Source organism: Austrofundulus limnaeus, unplaced genomic scaffold, assembly GCF_001266775.1.
Source record: "Austrofundulus limnaeus strain Quisiro unplaced genomic scaffold, Austrofundulus_limnaeus-1.0 Scaffold124, whole genome shotgun sequence".
In the NCBI taxonomy this organism is placed as follows: domain Eukaryota; kingdom Metazoa; phylum Chordata; class Actinopteri; order Cyprinodontiformes; family Rivulidae; genus Austrofundulus; species Austrofundulus limnaeus.
Window position 1 is genome coordinate 59,784 of NW_013952526.1, and position 12,930 is coordinate 72,713.

General features: G+C 34.9%; 1 protein-coding gene across 1 annotated transcript in view; it reads left to right on the plus strand.

Annotated features, from left to right (window-relative positions):
- The window catches only part of znf507 (zinc finger protein 507), a 28,476-nt gene extending 19,375 nt beyond the window's left edge, over window positions 1-9,101 (plus strand). The window contains exons 6-7 of the mRNA XM_014015177.1: window positions 2,588-2,722; window positions 3,879-9,101. Coding sequence (XP_013870631.1) covers window positions 2,588-2,722; window positions 3,879-4,335 — 592 coding nt within the window. The 3' untranslated portion in view covers window positions 4,336-9,101. The remainder of the gene's footprint in view (window positions 1-2,587; window positions 2,723-3,878) is intronic.
- Window positions 9,102-12,930: the final 3,829 nt, after the last annotated feature.

Sequence of the window (12,930 nt, forward strand, 5' to 3'; positions counted from 1 at the left end):
AATATCAGCTTTCTCCAAGATCAATTCCGTCTGGCCAGCAAATTCTAGGAACCACAGCTGGCCTGCGACCCTCAGCAGAACCGCTTGCAGACCAAGTCCAGCTCGCTCAAGGCAAAAGTCCGAGTGCTGATAGAACGACAATCCTTCATATTGATCAGGCAGCCAGGAAATGAACAGCCACCAATGCTGTTTTGTAGAACACCTGGAGACCACCAAGCCAATCTATAGAATCCAGTGATCGGAATCAAAATACAGTATATATGCAGAACAGAGGTCCCACCTTTGACATGTCCTCCCATGGAAGAAAACTTTGTTCCAAAATTGATTAAGAGACCAGCTAACCAAATCCGTAACAATAAAAGTATCCATAATTTCTGGTTTCGGATGAAAATGTAGAGAAGGCTCCAAGCAGCAAAGCAGGGAAGATAAGGAAGGGCAGGAGAGAAAGAAAAAGTGTCTTACTCCTCTGAGAGCAGGAAAAACAAAATAAAAACAAAATAAAATAAAAAAACAGTAGTCAGATGCAGCCTACATTTTTGGGGTTTTGTCTGCCACATTTGTCAGCAGCACAAGTATGCGCCTACGAATTGGGACATCCTATGGCACTGGCAGTGACAAAAGCGGCCGACAAATGCAGCTGACATCAGCTGCAACCCACAAATTTAGACACAGCCAAAGATTCCTGACAAAGTATTAAATATTTATAAACATGTGTTTATATACTTAAAAAAGTAAGGAATTTTGTGTTTTGTAGATTATTTCTTTGTTGTAACAATTTTTCTTGACATACCAGGCACCTGACTGGCTGCACCAAGGGGTACCAAAAACCAAATCAAATTTGGCAAATTTTTCATGTGTACAACTCTTACACCAAGCTCTACTGCTCATCCCACAAATCTTGTTCCTTAGATATGTGGTGCCATTTAAAAAGAAGTTGAACAGGCTTTCCAATGATTTATTTTCACTCTTGTAAATTTTTCTAAGTAATACTTTTGTCAGTACAACAAGGCTTAAGAATCACTGTTCTGGTTTGTGTTGCTCTCAAATTAAAACAAGCGTTCTGGATTTGTTTTTATAATCTGTATTAATTTGATTAAATTTTTTTACAGGCAAAATACAGTATGTTGGATCTTGGTTATATAGTGATGCCTTAACTTTATTTATGGGATAATTTTAGTGATTATTTTCATTAGCAGAAAATTTATACATAACAGTTTGTTTTTTATCAAATGTTAAACCTTTAGAAGAGTTAGCTTTGTTTGATATTCCTTAACAGACAGGACATGTGTGTGTCTGTGTGTGAACTGATAGATAAAAACTTAAATTTTTAACTAATTAAAATTAAACTACTTTGTCTAGCAGTCTTGTTACCAACTTTAGAAAACATTGTTTTGTGATAAATAGTGGTACTTATTAAAACATATGCATTCATTCATATTAAGTGTGACAAAAGCTCACAGGAAAATTTGAGCATCAACTGACCAAAGCTCCATTTTGCCTCATCACTCACAAGTTGTGACAATAATCAAGATGCAAACAGAACACCCAACATTTCAACTTGTACCATTAATAGAAAGACTCTGTGTGCCAGCTTTAATAAATTAACTGTGCTCTTCATTTTAAGCAACAGCTGTGGATCATTGCCTGGGTTTTTAGCTTGTCCATCTGTACGTCGTTAACGCAGTGTCTCTTGAAAATCTCAGTGGAATTTAACCAAATTTAGCCTGACTAATTGCTTAGACTCGGTGAACAGATTTTTGTGGTCAGAGGTAAGGTATAATGTAACTTTATGTGACATGCAGCAGTATCACTGTCGTACAAATTAGAAGCTATGTGGTAATTAATGTAATACAATGTCTGTAATTGTATCACCGTTCTGATTATAACAAAATCTTTGAACAACACAACTGGATCGTTTTTTTTAAATGAAGCATATGTTGTAAAAAGTTAAATCTTATGTACAGGTGATGGTCATAAAATTAGAATATCATGAAAAAGTTGATTAATTTATTATACTTCCTGATTGCAATCATCAAGTGAATCCACCTTGAGTTATCAACAGATGCAGAACCAACCAGATGCAGTGATTACTGTTTATTGGTTCCATAAAGATTGGTTCATCTGTTGAGTTAGATGGCTCTGGTGACAGTAACAATGTGTCAAAACATTTGGTATAATTTCAAATACCTAAGATGTGATAGAAATGTCCCAAATACCAGCCATGTWGAATGAAATAAAAAAAGCAGCAAAAGGCAAACTTATTTTGTCTTTTCCTATTAGAGTTTATATTCTTGACCTTTTAATCTTTAATATTAACAGCAGAAATAATTTAAATAGTGCTTAACCATATAACCCACAAGTTTTTACATTTTAACAAATGGGGGATTTACAGTAAATGTTTGCTGTAATTCCCCTCTGCGTTCTTTGTTTCTTAAGCTCAGAATCCCTGTGTGGAGTGTGGTGTCAGGATGATTCCTCTTGGTAGAAAGTAGTAGAAGGATTAGTAGAATCTCAGCACACACATTAAATCAACTTCCACTTGATCCGTTCWCACACTGTTGCTCATATTTCATCTTCTCCCTGCCAGGTGCTCCCTGTGCGGTTATGTGTGCAGTCATCCGCCGTCACTGAAATCTCACATGTGGAAGCACGCTGGAGACCAGAACTACAACTATGAGCAAGTTAACAAAGCCATTAATGAGGCAATCTCTCAAAGCAGCCGGTAAGAACATGAACTCAGACACAGTGGTGACAGTTGGTAAAGTTGTTAAAAAGGCTTTATGTCTATATTTTCAAATATCTGTTGAAAATCTTCTGGCAGTGCAGGCACTAGAAGTTTTAACAACTAAATGTGTATCATGTAGTCTTTTAACATCAATGACAAATGTTTTGTTCACATTTAATAATCCTGAAGAAAATACTTTTATGCATACTTGAAAATGTTTTTGTTGAATTTGCTTCCTTTTAATTGTGCAAAGCTTATGTATATTGTAAACAWAATGCAATGAAACCTTGGTTGTTATCACTCGAGTGTAATTTTTAAAAATCCATCTCTCTTGAGATAGATTACAGAATTTGGTAAGATGAGTGTGTGTTCTGTTTTAAGATCAAATACAATCAAATAAAATTTTAACTGATAGGATATTTTTTAAGCAAATTTTAAACACCAGATTGGTGATAGTTTATTTTCCATGTTGAAAGTTTACCTTTAAAGTAGAGGTTGACGGATACATCGGACAGACAATATTTTTGGCCATTATTTTTGAGTTTTTCTTGTATCGGCATCAGCCGATACAAGCATGCATTTGCCGATACAATAAAAACAAACAATCTTAACGTAAGATTGTTATCCATTGTTAATATATTTTCTTTGTTTTGTTAATAAATGTTCATTTTTTTGTTTAAATTGAGACTTTTGTTGACGTTTGTTATTGTGTCATTTTTATCGTGTAAATGAAAAAAGAAAAAGCAACATCCCCTTCAAGAATCATCCCAAAAAATTGGCAGCTTATATCTGGGATTGTATAGACCGATGTCAAAATAATTTGTAACAGCATCGGCCTTAAAAGACCTGTATTGGTCAATCTCTACTCTAAAGTAAATAAATACTGTTCGGTGAACATGTGCTTCTTTGACTCAAGCAGCTTCTGTCCTTATTTAGTCTGTTTGTTTTGTAATTTAGAGATCAGACATCATTTTATGAGTAATCAATACAGAAATCCTGGGAAAGTTGAAGGTTCACTAACTTTATTTGGAGTTTTAATGTTTTATAGGCAGTTTAAGATGTCTTTAAATATCAGCTTTCCAATCCAGTCATTAAAGCTTCTTTTTTTATTATTATTTATTTTTTTTGTGTGTCTGTCCTTTGTTTCCTTCAGAGGACCTCAAAAATTGTCAGCGGTGCCAGAGTCAGTGGCAGAGAGTCCAGTGTTGGTCCCACGTTCAAACGACAAAGTAAAAGTTCAAGTGGAACCTCTCTCAATATCCAGACCAGCAACAAAAGCCAGTGTATCTCTTGACAGCATAGCAGGCATCCCCATATCTCCCACAGACTCATCGCAGTGTCCCAGTGAAACCCAAAACCCCCAGGAGAAGGACTCCTCCCAGCTACAGTCCCAGAACCAGCTGCACACAGGCCAATTTCCTTCTCCGGGTCCCGGCATGGAGTATTGTGTGCTCTTGTTTTGCTGCTGTATCTGTGGCTTTGAGTCCACCAACAAAGAACGCTTGATGGAGCACATGAAGGAGCATGAGGGAGACATCATCAGCATCATCCTTAACAAGGAGCAGCAGCAGCAGCCAGAAAACCACCAGAGCCTCCAGACAGCAGAGTGAGAAATGACCTTCCCTCTCTACCASATTCTCCTGCTTTCTGTTCTTTCATATTGTTCCTGACAAATGCATTTCATTATGTGGCTTTACCTCAAAGGGGTTATGTAGGTGTAACTGTTCACCTCTACTTTGTCACAGTACCTAAGAGCCAAATCTCAGATGGTATGAGGTCGAAATAGCTGCTCTTCAACATGAACAACATGAGCAAGTGTCAGTAAAAAGTATTAAATCATTTTCTGGTTGAAAGGAATGTATATGGGCATAACCAACGTAATCCGTTAATATTCATGTTAAATCATTTCTCTTTATGAAGCTTTGATCCAAGTCAGAACATTGATAAACTCATGCCTCACAACCTCAGTATCCCCTTTATGAAGCTAAAAGAATTTCCCTTTTTAGGGAGATCACAATTTATAGCATCTTAATTATAAGGCAGCTTTTTCATAGGTATTGAAACATTTCATGCATTTGATCTAATACAGTTGAGGTTCTCATCTAGTCAAAGGAGATACTTGTGCGACTTCTGGAGGCTGAAGGCATGCATCACTGCTTGAATCAGCTTATATTTATCAGTTTATCGTTTATAAATTGTGTTGGTTTCCAATTTGTTAGTTTAAATGGGCATTTAGATATTTTTTCTCTTTGCTTTGTAGAAATAGCTTGTAATGTTACTTGAGTCTTTTATAAAGTAGATTTTTTAGAGGAGAAAATACTAGCTTGTGAAGGAGGAGGGTAADTTGTTTATTTTAGTTTGTTTATTCATTTCATTTAAAACAAAAAATAAAATAAAAACAAAAATAAAATAAAAACACAACAACAAAAAAAAGTTGACTACAGCAGAGGAGAAATGGCCTTTAATGATTGTAATCCACCAGTGATGGAGGTGTTGCTTAAAATGCATGTTGACAAAAGGAGCAAAAAAAGGGAAGTTAGCTTTTCTTGAGCTATTATAATCTAATGGTGCCAAGCTATTTGAAAGTAGGAAAATGTTTTAATGAAAGAAATACAATAATCAATCATGATTGTGGTGCTATGTTCATTAAAAAGGGTGAAGGTTTGACACACCTTTTTTATATCCTATGTTTATGTTGTATATAGTTTTTAATTAATAATATGTGTTCTTAAAAGTACAGACTTTTTTGCTGACAGTGTCTGAAATCAAAGGACATGGATGTGAAAAAAATTACTTTAGACATTTCATTTAATGGAAATTAGTGGCTTCATTTTGATGTACTGGCTTGCCTTGCAGTGAGACACCCACAGACTGACTAGCAACAAATGGTTAAAAAATAATCATAATATTTCAAATAATGCAGACAGTGTGTGAGAAAACCTGAAATTATTTTGTTTTGTATGTTGGTTTGTTTTTGTTAGATACTTACACTCAGTGTTCAATCAGGTTGTGTTAGTAAAATTTACAATGAGATGCACACTGCAAAGGAGCTAAATTACATATATAATTACTTTGTCTGGTTTGTACCTGTACCTTAGCCATCAGGGGTTATTGTCATTAACATCACCCTGTCATAACTGGGCCAAGTTTGTTTTCAGCTTCTATGAATTCCTCATTTTGTTCATGCATGGAACCGTAGACACCACAATTTTCAGGATCAATCTTGGACAAGCAAAATCATGAATACATTTGGCTTTCCTAAGGGCTTCTATTGAGCAGGTGTGTCCACTTCTAATCTTTGATGGTCACTATTCTGCATGTTTCTGATTTGAATGAATGGGTGATAAACGGGCTTCTGCAGAACTTGAAGAGGTTATACAGTCACTGAATCAGGTGTGTTGGAGCAAGGAGACAAGTACAACATGGCTGTTCAATGAGCATCAGAAAATCATTTGATCTGTTTACTATAATCATTAGTCAGTAAAAAGCCTTGTGGAATTCATATTAAAAGTATATTTTTTACATGAACAAAATAAATAATAAATAAATAAATACATAAATAAATAAATGTTCTCTTCTACACAGCAATAGACTGAATTGCCAGGGGACAAACCAAACAGCTTTCCATTGTTTTCCAATGAAGCACCCTAAATAGAAGTTAACTGAATTGAAGCAACTGTATTCTTGCTTTACAGATGACGACTGAACTATTGCAACACTATTTCAATTTGTCCTTAACAATATTCTCTCTCTTTATTTTAATGACCACATGTCTCAAAACCCTGTCTTCACTTAAGACCCTCTGTTAAAAAAAACAACATTTAAAGTGAAACACGTTCTGCATAACCTTGTACCATCGCTGCAGGTATGAGTTAATAATTCACAACACACTTTAGTTACGCATTACAATATTGATTTATAGTTGAACGTTCTTGCCGACCCTTGGCTGAGTTTGATAAACACACACACACACACACACACACATACAGTACATACATCCATTAAACTGAGGATTTTGTATCAACTTCCACTCATTTTTGTAACTGCGTTAATGCTTGACCCAGACATTTTCCCTGACCCTAACCATTACTAGTCTATTCCTAACCAAAACATTAACCAAAACTTAATTCACACCATACCTCTAAACCTAGCTAGTACCACACAGTAGAACTGCAAAAAAAGTGAGGACAGAGAAAAAGTCCTCACTTCTCAAACATGACCTCACTTTGTTGGTTAAAAACATGACGGCCCTCACTCTGTGGCAGAAACAAGTACACACAAACACTCTTAACTCATCTTTCCCATGTCAAGGTTCTGACAGGCAACTTTTGGTAAATCCTTCATGTACAGGGAATTCAAGGGACTCAGTTGAATTTCTTTGAAGAACTTTTCCCCTTATTTAAACCAATCATTTTTCAATGGCTCAAACTCTCGTAAGTCCTTTAAACTATTGTGTGTAGTTCTCCCCAGTTCTCTAAACAGCTATCCATTTAACCTCCACTCTGGGGCATTCTTAGGAGAAAATAAAAGGCACGTTTGATGTTTCCTCGCAATTTGTACAGCCTGCTGAGCATGAGATAACCTCTTTAGTTGAWTTATGAGGAAAAAGTTGTGTTTTTAACAGGAATTACATAAGGTGATTAACAATATAGGTTTTACCATCTGATAATATAGAATAACAGATTTAGTGATTCTCTAACATGTGCTGGATTGACCCTACATCTAAAGCAACTCAGTAATTAGTAGTGATGAAAGCCACCCTCCCTTTTATTTTCATTTGCACTTGGGCAAACATCTTAATAAAAGATGCTCACACATATTGCCAAAAAGGCATCAAATGACTAACAACATTTTCGGAGCAGAACAACTATTAGGATTTTCTATTAGCATAGTTTATATTCAATTTTTAGTGTTGACTTAAAAACCTGCATACTCAGTAAAATGACCATTTCATTATATATATATTTTTTCTTTTTTATAACACATTTTATTAACTTGTAAAGCTCATTCAATATGCTAAACAGTCAATCCAAAGAGCTCTCTCATTTACAGACCCCACAATTCACCATAYTGAACTGATATTTAAAAAATGTCAAGTAGCATATTCTTTTAACTATTTTTTAAAACATATATTTGAACAACCCTAAACGGCCATGTTAAAAAAAGAACACACTTAAAACTTGCGCAACTTAGTATGAGGTATTTCTGTTCTATTCCTATTCATACACATTGTACTTAAATGTCAAATTGCAGGAGATTTGTATACAGCTTTTTAAGAAGAATAATGTTCTTTATACAGTATGGCATCAGATTATTTTAAGTGCTCAATGACAGTTTCCCATTTCAATTATCACGTTATGTTTATTTATATTTCTGCCCCTGTATCTTACATCAGAGCTTACAGAGGAAGAAATGAAAATATTGGTTGGTTACCTAGAGCGGATGAATTTTTGACTTTTGATTTTAAAAACTGTAAATGGCTCATAGGATTACAATAATGTGTGAAACTGGGCCATTTAACAAGGTTAAGTGACCCCACCCATTTCAGTTTAGCAAAAACTTGCTATTATTCAATCCTCAAAACTTGAAAAACAAAACAAAAAAGAAGAAAACATTTTGGATGTAATTTTACTGCTTTATTGCCATCAATGACAGAAGCTAGTAACAGATGGCAGAAAAAACCATATAACACAGTTAAATTAATAAGTAATCTGCTCAGATAAATTTGAGCAATGTTAGTATTTAAACTACTTTAGATAATTTATTTTAAATTTATTTTCGCCTTTGTTGAATCATTTGTGTGGCATATTAACAGAGTAGGACTTAGGTAAAGGAGTTAGCTAAAGTTTTATACTTAGTGTGCATAAAAGTAAACAATAAACAATATTGTTGGTACTGCAGTCAGATCACTCCCACTACCAGTTGGACAAGTGTTTTTATTTGGAGGGGAAAGAGGCATTGAAAAGAACCATCACAATTTACAGCCTCAGTCTGTTCACCAGACCTGCTGGATAACTTGTTTTTTTACATCAAGGAATTCATTTATATTTTGATTTAATATTTTTGGTATATTTGGCTACAAGATTTTGTCACTTTCTGGTCCCACTTTATTGAAACTGAAATTAGGAACCCAAATGCAAAAATGTTAAAACTAAAGTGAGAATGTGTTCTTGGTATATTGTACACAAGACTTACTGAATTCATGTCTCTTCAACTGCCCTGAGAACAATCGAGGCTCAGCAATTAATTCATTTCAGAGGATATTTCACAATGAAGGAAGCACTTTAGTGGTAACCAGAGCTGAAAGAATACAAGTAGTATCTCTTGTAACCAGTTTCATTTCCTCTAGTAGGTTTTTATTAACACAACCACAGAGCCTTTAATGTGTGCCATATTTTATAAATTTTTAAGCAATTATTTTTCTTTCTGTTGGTTTTAATTTTTCGTTTTGTGTGCCTTTTGGTTTCAATTTGTTGAAAACAATTTTCTTCTTACTGTAAAATCTTTAATTATTTTATTCAATTTTACCTTTATTTTTCTTCTTAGTTGGAAATATTTAAGGGGTAGCAAAAATCCTGTGAAGGTGCTCGATATAATCAGGCTACAACCTCAGTTTTTCATACGGGCATTTTGAGGAGGTACAAATACAGCACACCAAGTATAGGAAGCATCCTGTTCATAGATTGTTTGCTAGAGCTCAAACACTTGTACTTTAAGCGGATACATACTACAGAACNGATACATACTACAGAACCTTAAAACTGACATTTTGTAAAAAAAAATAAATAAAAAAATTTTTATAAAAAATATATTTAAATTGAACTTTTGCTCTTTTCTTATCTACTGTTTAAGGGAAACAAAATGAGCTGTTTGCATTTAAGCCAAAGGAAAGTGGAGGAGATGAACTCTTGACTAGTGTATTTTTGTGCTCATATAAATTTTTGTAACAGAGATTCAACATGGAATGTCTCAGATTGTAATGTGACACTTTCATTTTGTGTATTTATTTTTGGAACATTATAGGAAGTATTGCATCACTTTGCCATTGTATCTTTTGCTAATAAAATAAGTGTAAAAATAACGTGTCCTGGGTCATGTGATTACATTTCAGCTTTGAGAGTTCACAAGTCTCAATCAAAAATAGTTCACTATAATAAAGAGGATGCAAAAATAAAATAAAAATAAGCAACTGTCTAGAGAACTAAGAGGTGGAAAGAAAAAAAATGCCGAAATTTTATTACAGTGAATGAAACTTGTAAAGGAAAACATTATTTCTCAACTATCTTATTTCAGAATGGAGAAGGTTTTGGACTCTGACAAATCCTGGACTTTTTAGATTAAATGTTTATTGTCCTACAAGGCTGTTTTCAAGGTGAACATTGAATTTAATCTTGTAGACAGGTGGGGAAACAAGGTTGAATACAGTTAAAGCTGAGCTTTTATAAGCTCTCTTGAAAATGAGTGGAATCAATTAAGTTTCACATTTTCTGTAGTTAAAGAAAATAATCTATTTTCAGTTAGGGCTCTTTATTCACACATAAGCCATCTCATTTTAAAGGACAAAAAATATGTCTCTGTAAWCCCCCTTTGGAGAAGAAGAAATAAAACTGATTTATTTCTTCACAAAACTAGGTTTTCTCCCTAAACATTTTAATGGCATCACCATGAAAATAAAGGCAAAGCACAAAATGAGGCAATAAATAAGTAAGAGCATGGAAAATAAGGTGAGCAGTAGGAGACGCTCAGTTCAAGAGAGTAAACACTCATCTGCTTTCCCCACTAAATGGATAATTCTAAGATTTCCTTGCTTGAGGAATCTTGCTTTGTGTTGAATGGATGAGGATTTTCAATCATATGCTGTAAAAGGGAGTTCGATAGGGCACAGTGGGAGAGACTTGAGTTWTCTTTTAATATCCATCTTTCTGCAGACTTGCCCCCATGTTTCAGATGTGCAGAAAGAGCAAATTTGGATTTGCATTTAGCATCTGAGACATGATCCAAGAGCTAAAAGAGAAGGTGGTCAAGAGTGAGCAGTTTTTGTTGTCAACMATAACCCCAATTCATTTGAAAGTCCACTCAATTCTTTATAGTTGGATTTATGATAGGGAACTGTTTGCATTTGTTGCTTTTGTAAAGCTTGGGAAAGAAGACAATATGCTCTATATCCTGGATGAGTTTCTGATTGTGATGATATTTTTTTGTGGTACTTGTGATATGAATGTAACCATCCTGTTTTGTGTGGAGTGTCTTATAAGCCCATGAGGGCTGGGCACTTAAATAAAATCAATCAAATCAAATCATCTTTATAAATCTTTATTAATTTTGAAATAATTCACATCAGTTTGTGCTCATTTTTTTTTTCTGAATGCCGTCATCACCCTCTGAGAAAAACTGTTTCTGACTTTAGGGTGACTATTAGTGTGATCCTTGTGCAGTGGTTGTATTACTTAACATTTGTAGATGTAACAAAACAGGAACAGAATTAACCTGATACAACATACAATAGCAAAAGGTAATATTGTACTACACACAACACAATGTGTTCATCATATGTACATCATATGGCAGAGGTGCAATGAGTACCAATACTGCACTCAATTAAAAATACCGGTAGTTACTTTCATTAAATTCTACTTAAGTAGAGATAAAGTTTAAAGTGCAAAAGTGCGGCTCACTGAAAAGTTAAATCTTACTTTCAGACAGCAGTATGGGGTGTCCTGTGCTGTGCATAATGGACTTGAGGGAACACTGAACTCTAACCAACAACTGGAAGAGGACAAGGTGTCTGTTTGTCTCCAAGGTTCTCAGAAATTCCGGTCATTTAAGGTTAACTTAAACAGCAAATGAAGGTGCCATAACCCAATGTCGTTTAAGTTTTGAACAAAAGACAACCTAAATCAGTTCCTATGTTCAAACACAAATCAAATCATTTCAATTTAGTTCAAACAGAATGCATTTTTATCCTCCAAATCATGAGCAGTGTGTTCTGGGTTCCCAGACCCACATTAATAACAGCTCCTYGCTCAGAGCTCCCCTACTCCACTGATATCTGTAGCTGCAGGAGGAAAGTCCAATAACAGTGTGATAATATCCAATATAATAAGTTCGATATCTGTTCTCCACATCATTTCATCTCAAAGGTGAGCAGGCAGGCCCACAGCAGTAGGGGTTTGGAGAGTAATGAAGACCGTTTCAAGGAGTATGATTTAAAGGTTGTTTTTAAATTAAAACACTGGCCAGGACGAAGGAGGGAGTCAACAGAAAAAAGGCCATCTATTCAGGTATGCAGCTTGAACACATACTCTACTGTCTGGCATCAACAGGCACAAGAAAAAAAAAACAGTACAAACAATAATAACATAATTAATTATGCAAATGAGAACAAACAAATGTAATTTTATTTGCTCCAAGATATAATTTTCTCAGACATCCCATTAGCAGTAGCGATTATCTCAGTAAGTCATTTTTGTCTAATATTTTCAGAAATTGGACCATACACTTTCAGATTTCCAAAGACATATTTTCATCCCTTTTTCAAGTTGCAAAAATAATTACACTAGTTACTATACCCTTGGTTTGGTGAGTGGGGATGGATAAAGAATAGTAGTGGGGACATCATAAGTGGGCTCATTGCTCTCCCCCGAAACACACTGAGCTTYGATTAAACCTTTGCGTTTCTCGGATGAAGGACACAAGGTTAGAAACAGTGTTCTGAGCTTCTCAGGATCTATAAAGGGGTCCCCAAAAAATGCCTTTCATTCCTGAGCAACTGATGAACTGGTGAACCGAGCTGTGCCTTGCAGCTCTTCACCACAATGGACCAGCACACGCTGTATGTGTACGCAATACTGTGGAAGCTGCACCAATTCGTCTGTCGATCTCATACCTCATTCTTTTCTCACTTGTGAACAAAACCCAGAGAACGTGTTGAGGCAGCACTTCACTCCCCTGTTTATCAAAACATAGAATTTGTCACAGCTTAGGTTATTATAAATAAAACCTGTCCCGAATTACAAATGCTTTAAAGAAGACAGATGATGCATGATGGACTTTCAGCCAGTTGCTGCATTGACACTGATCAAAAGTTTAAAAAAAAGTTCAAGTTTKTATTGCCTACTTTTGCAATTTGGTTTATTTCAAATTAACATTAATTTTCAAACAAAGCAATATTGCGTACTATCAATTTACAAATTAGGTAAATAAAG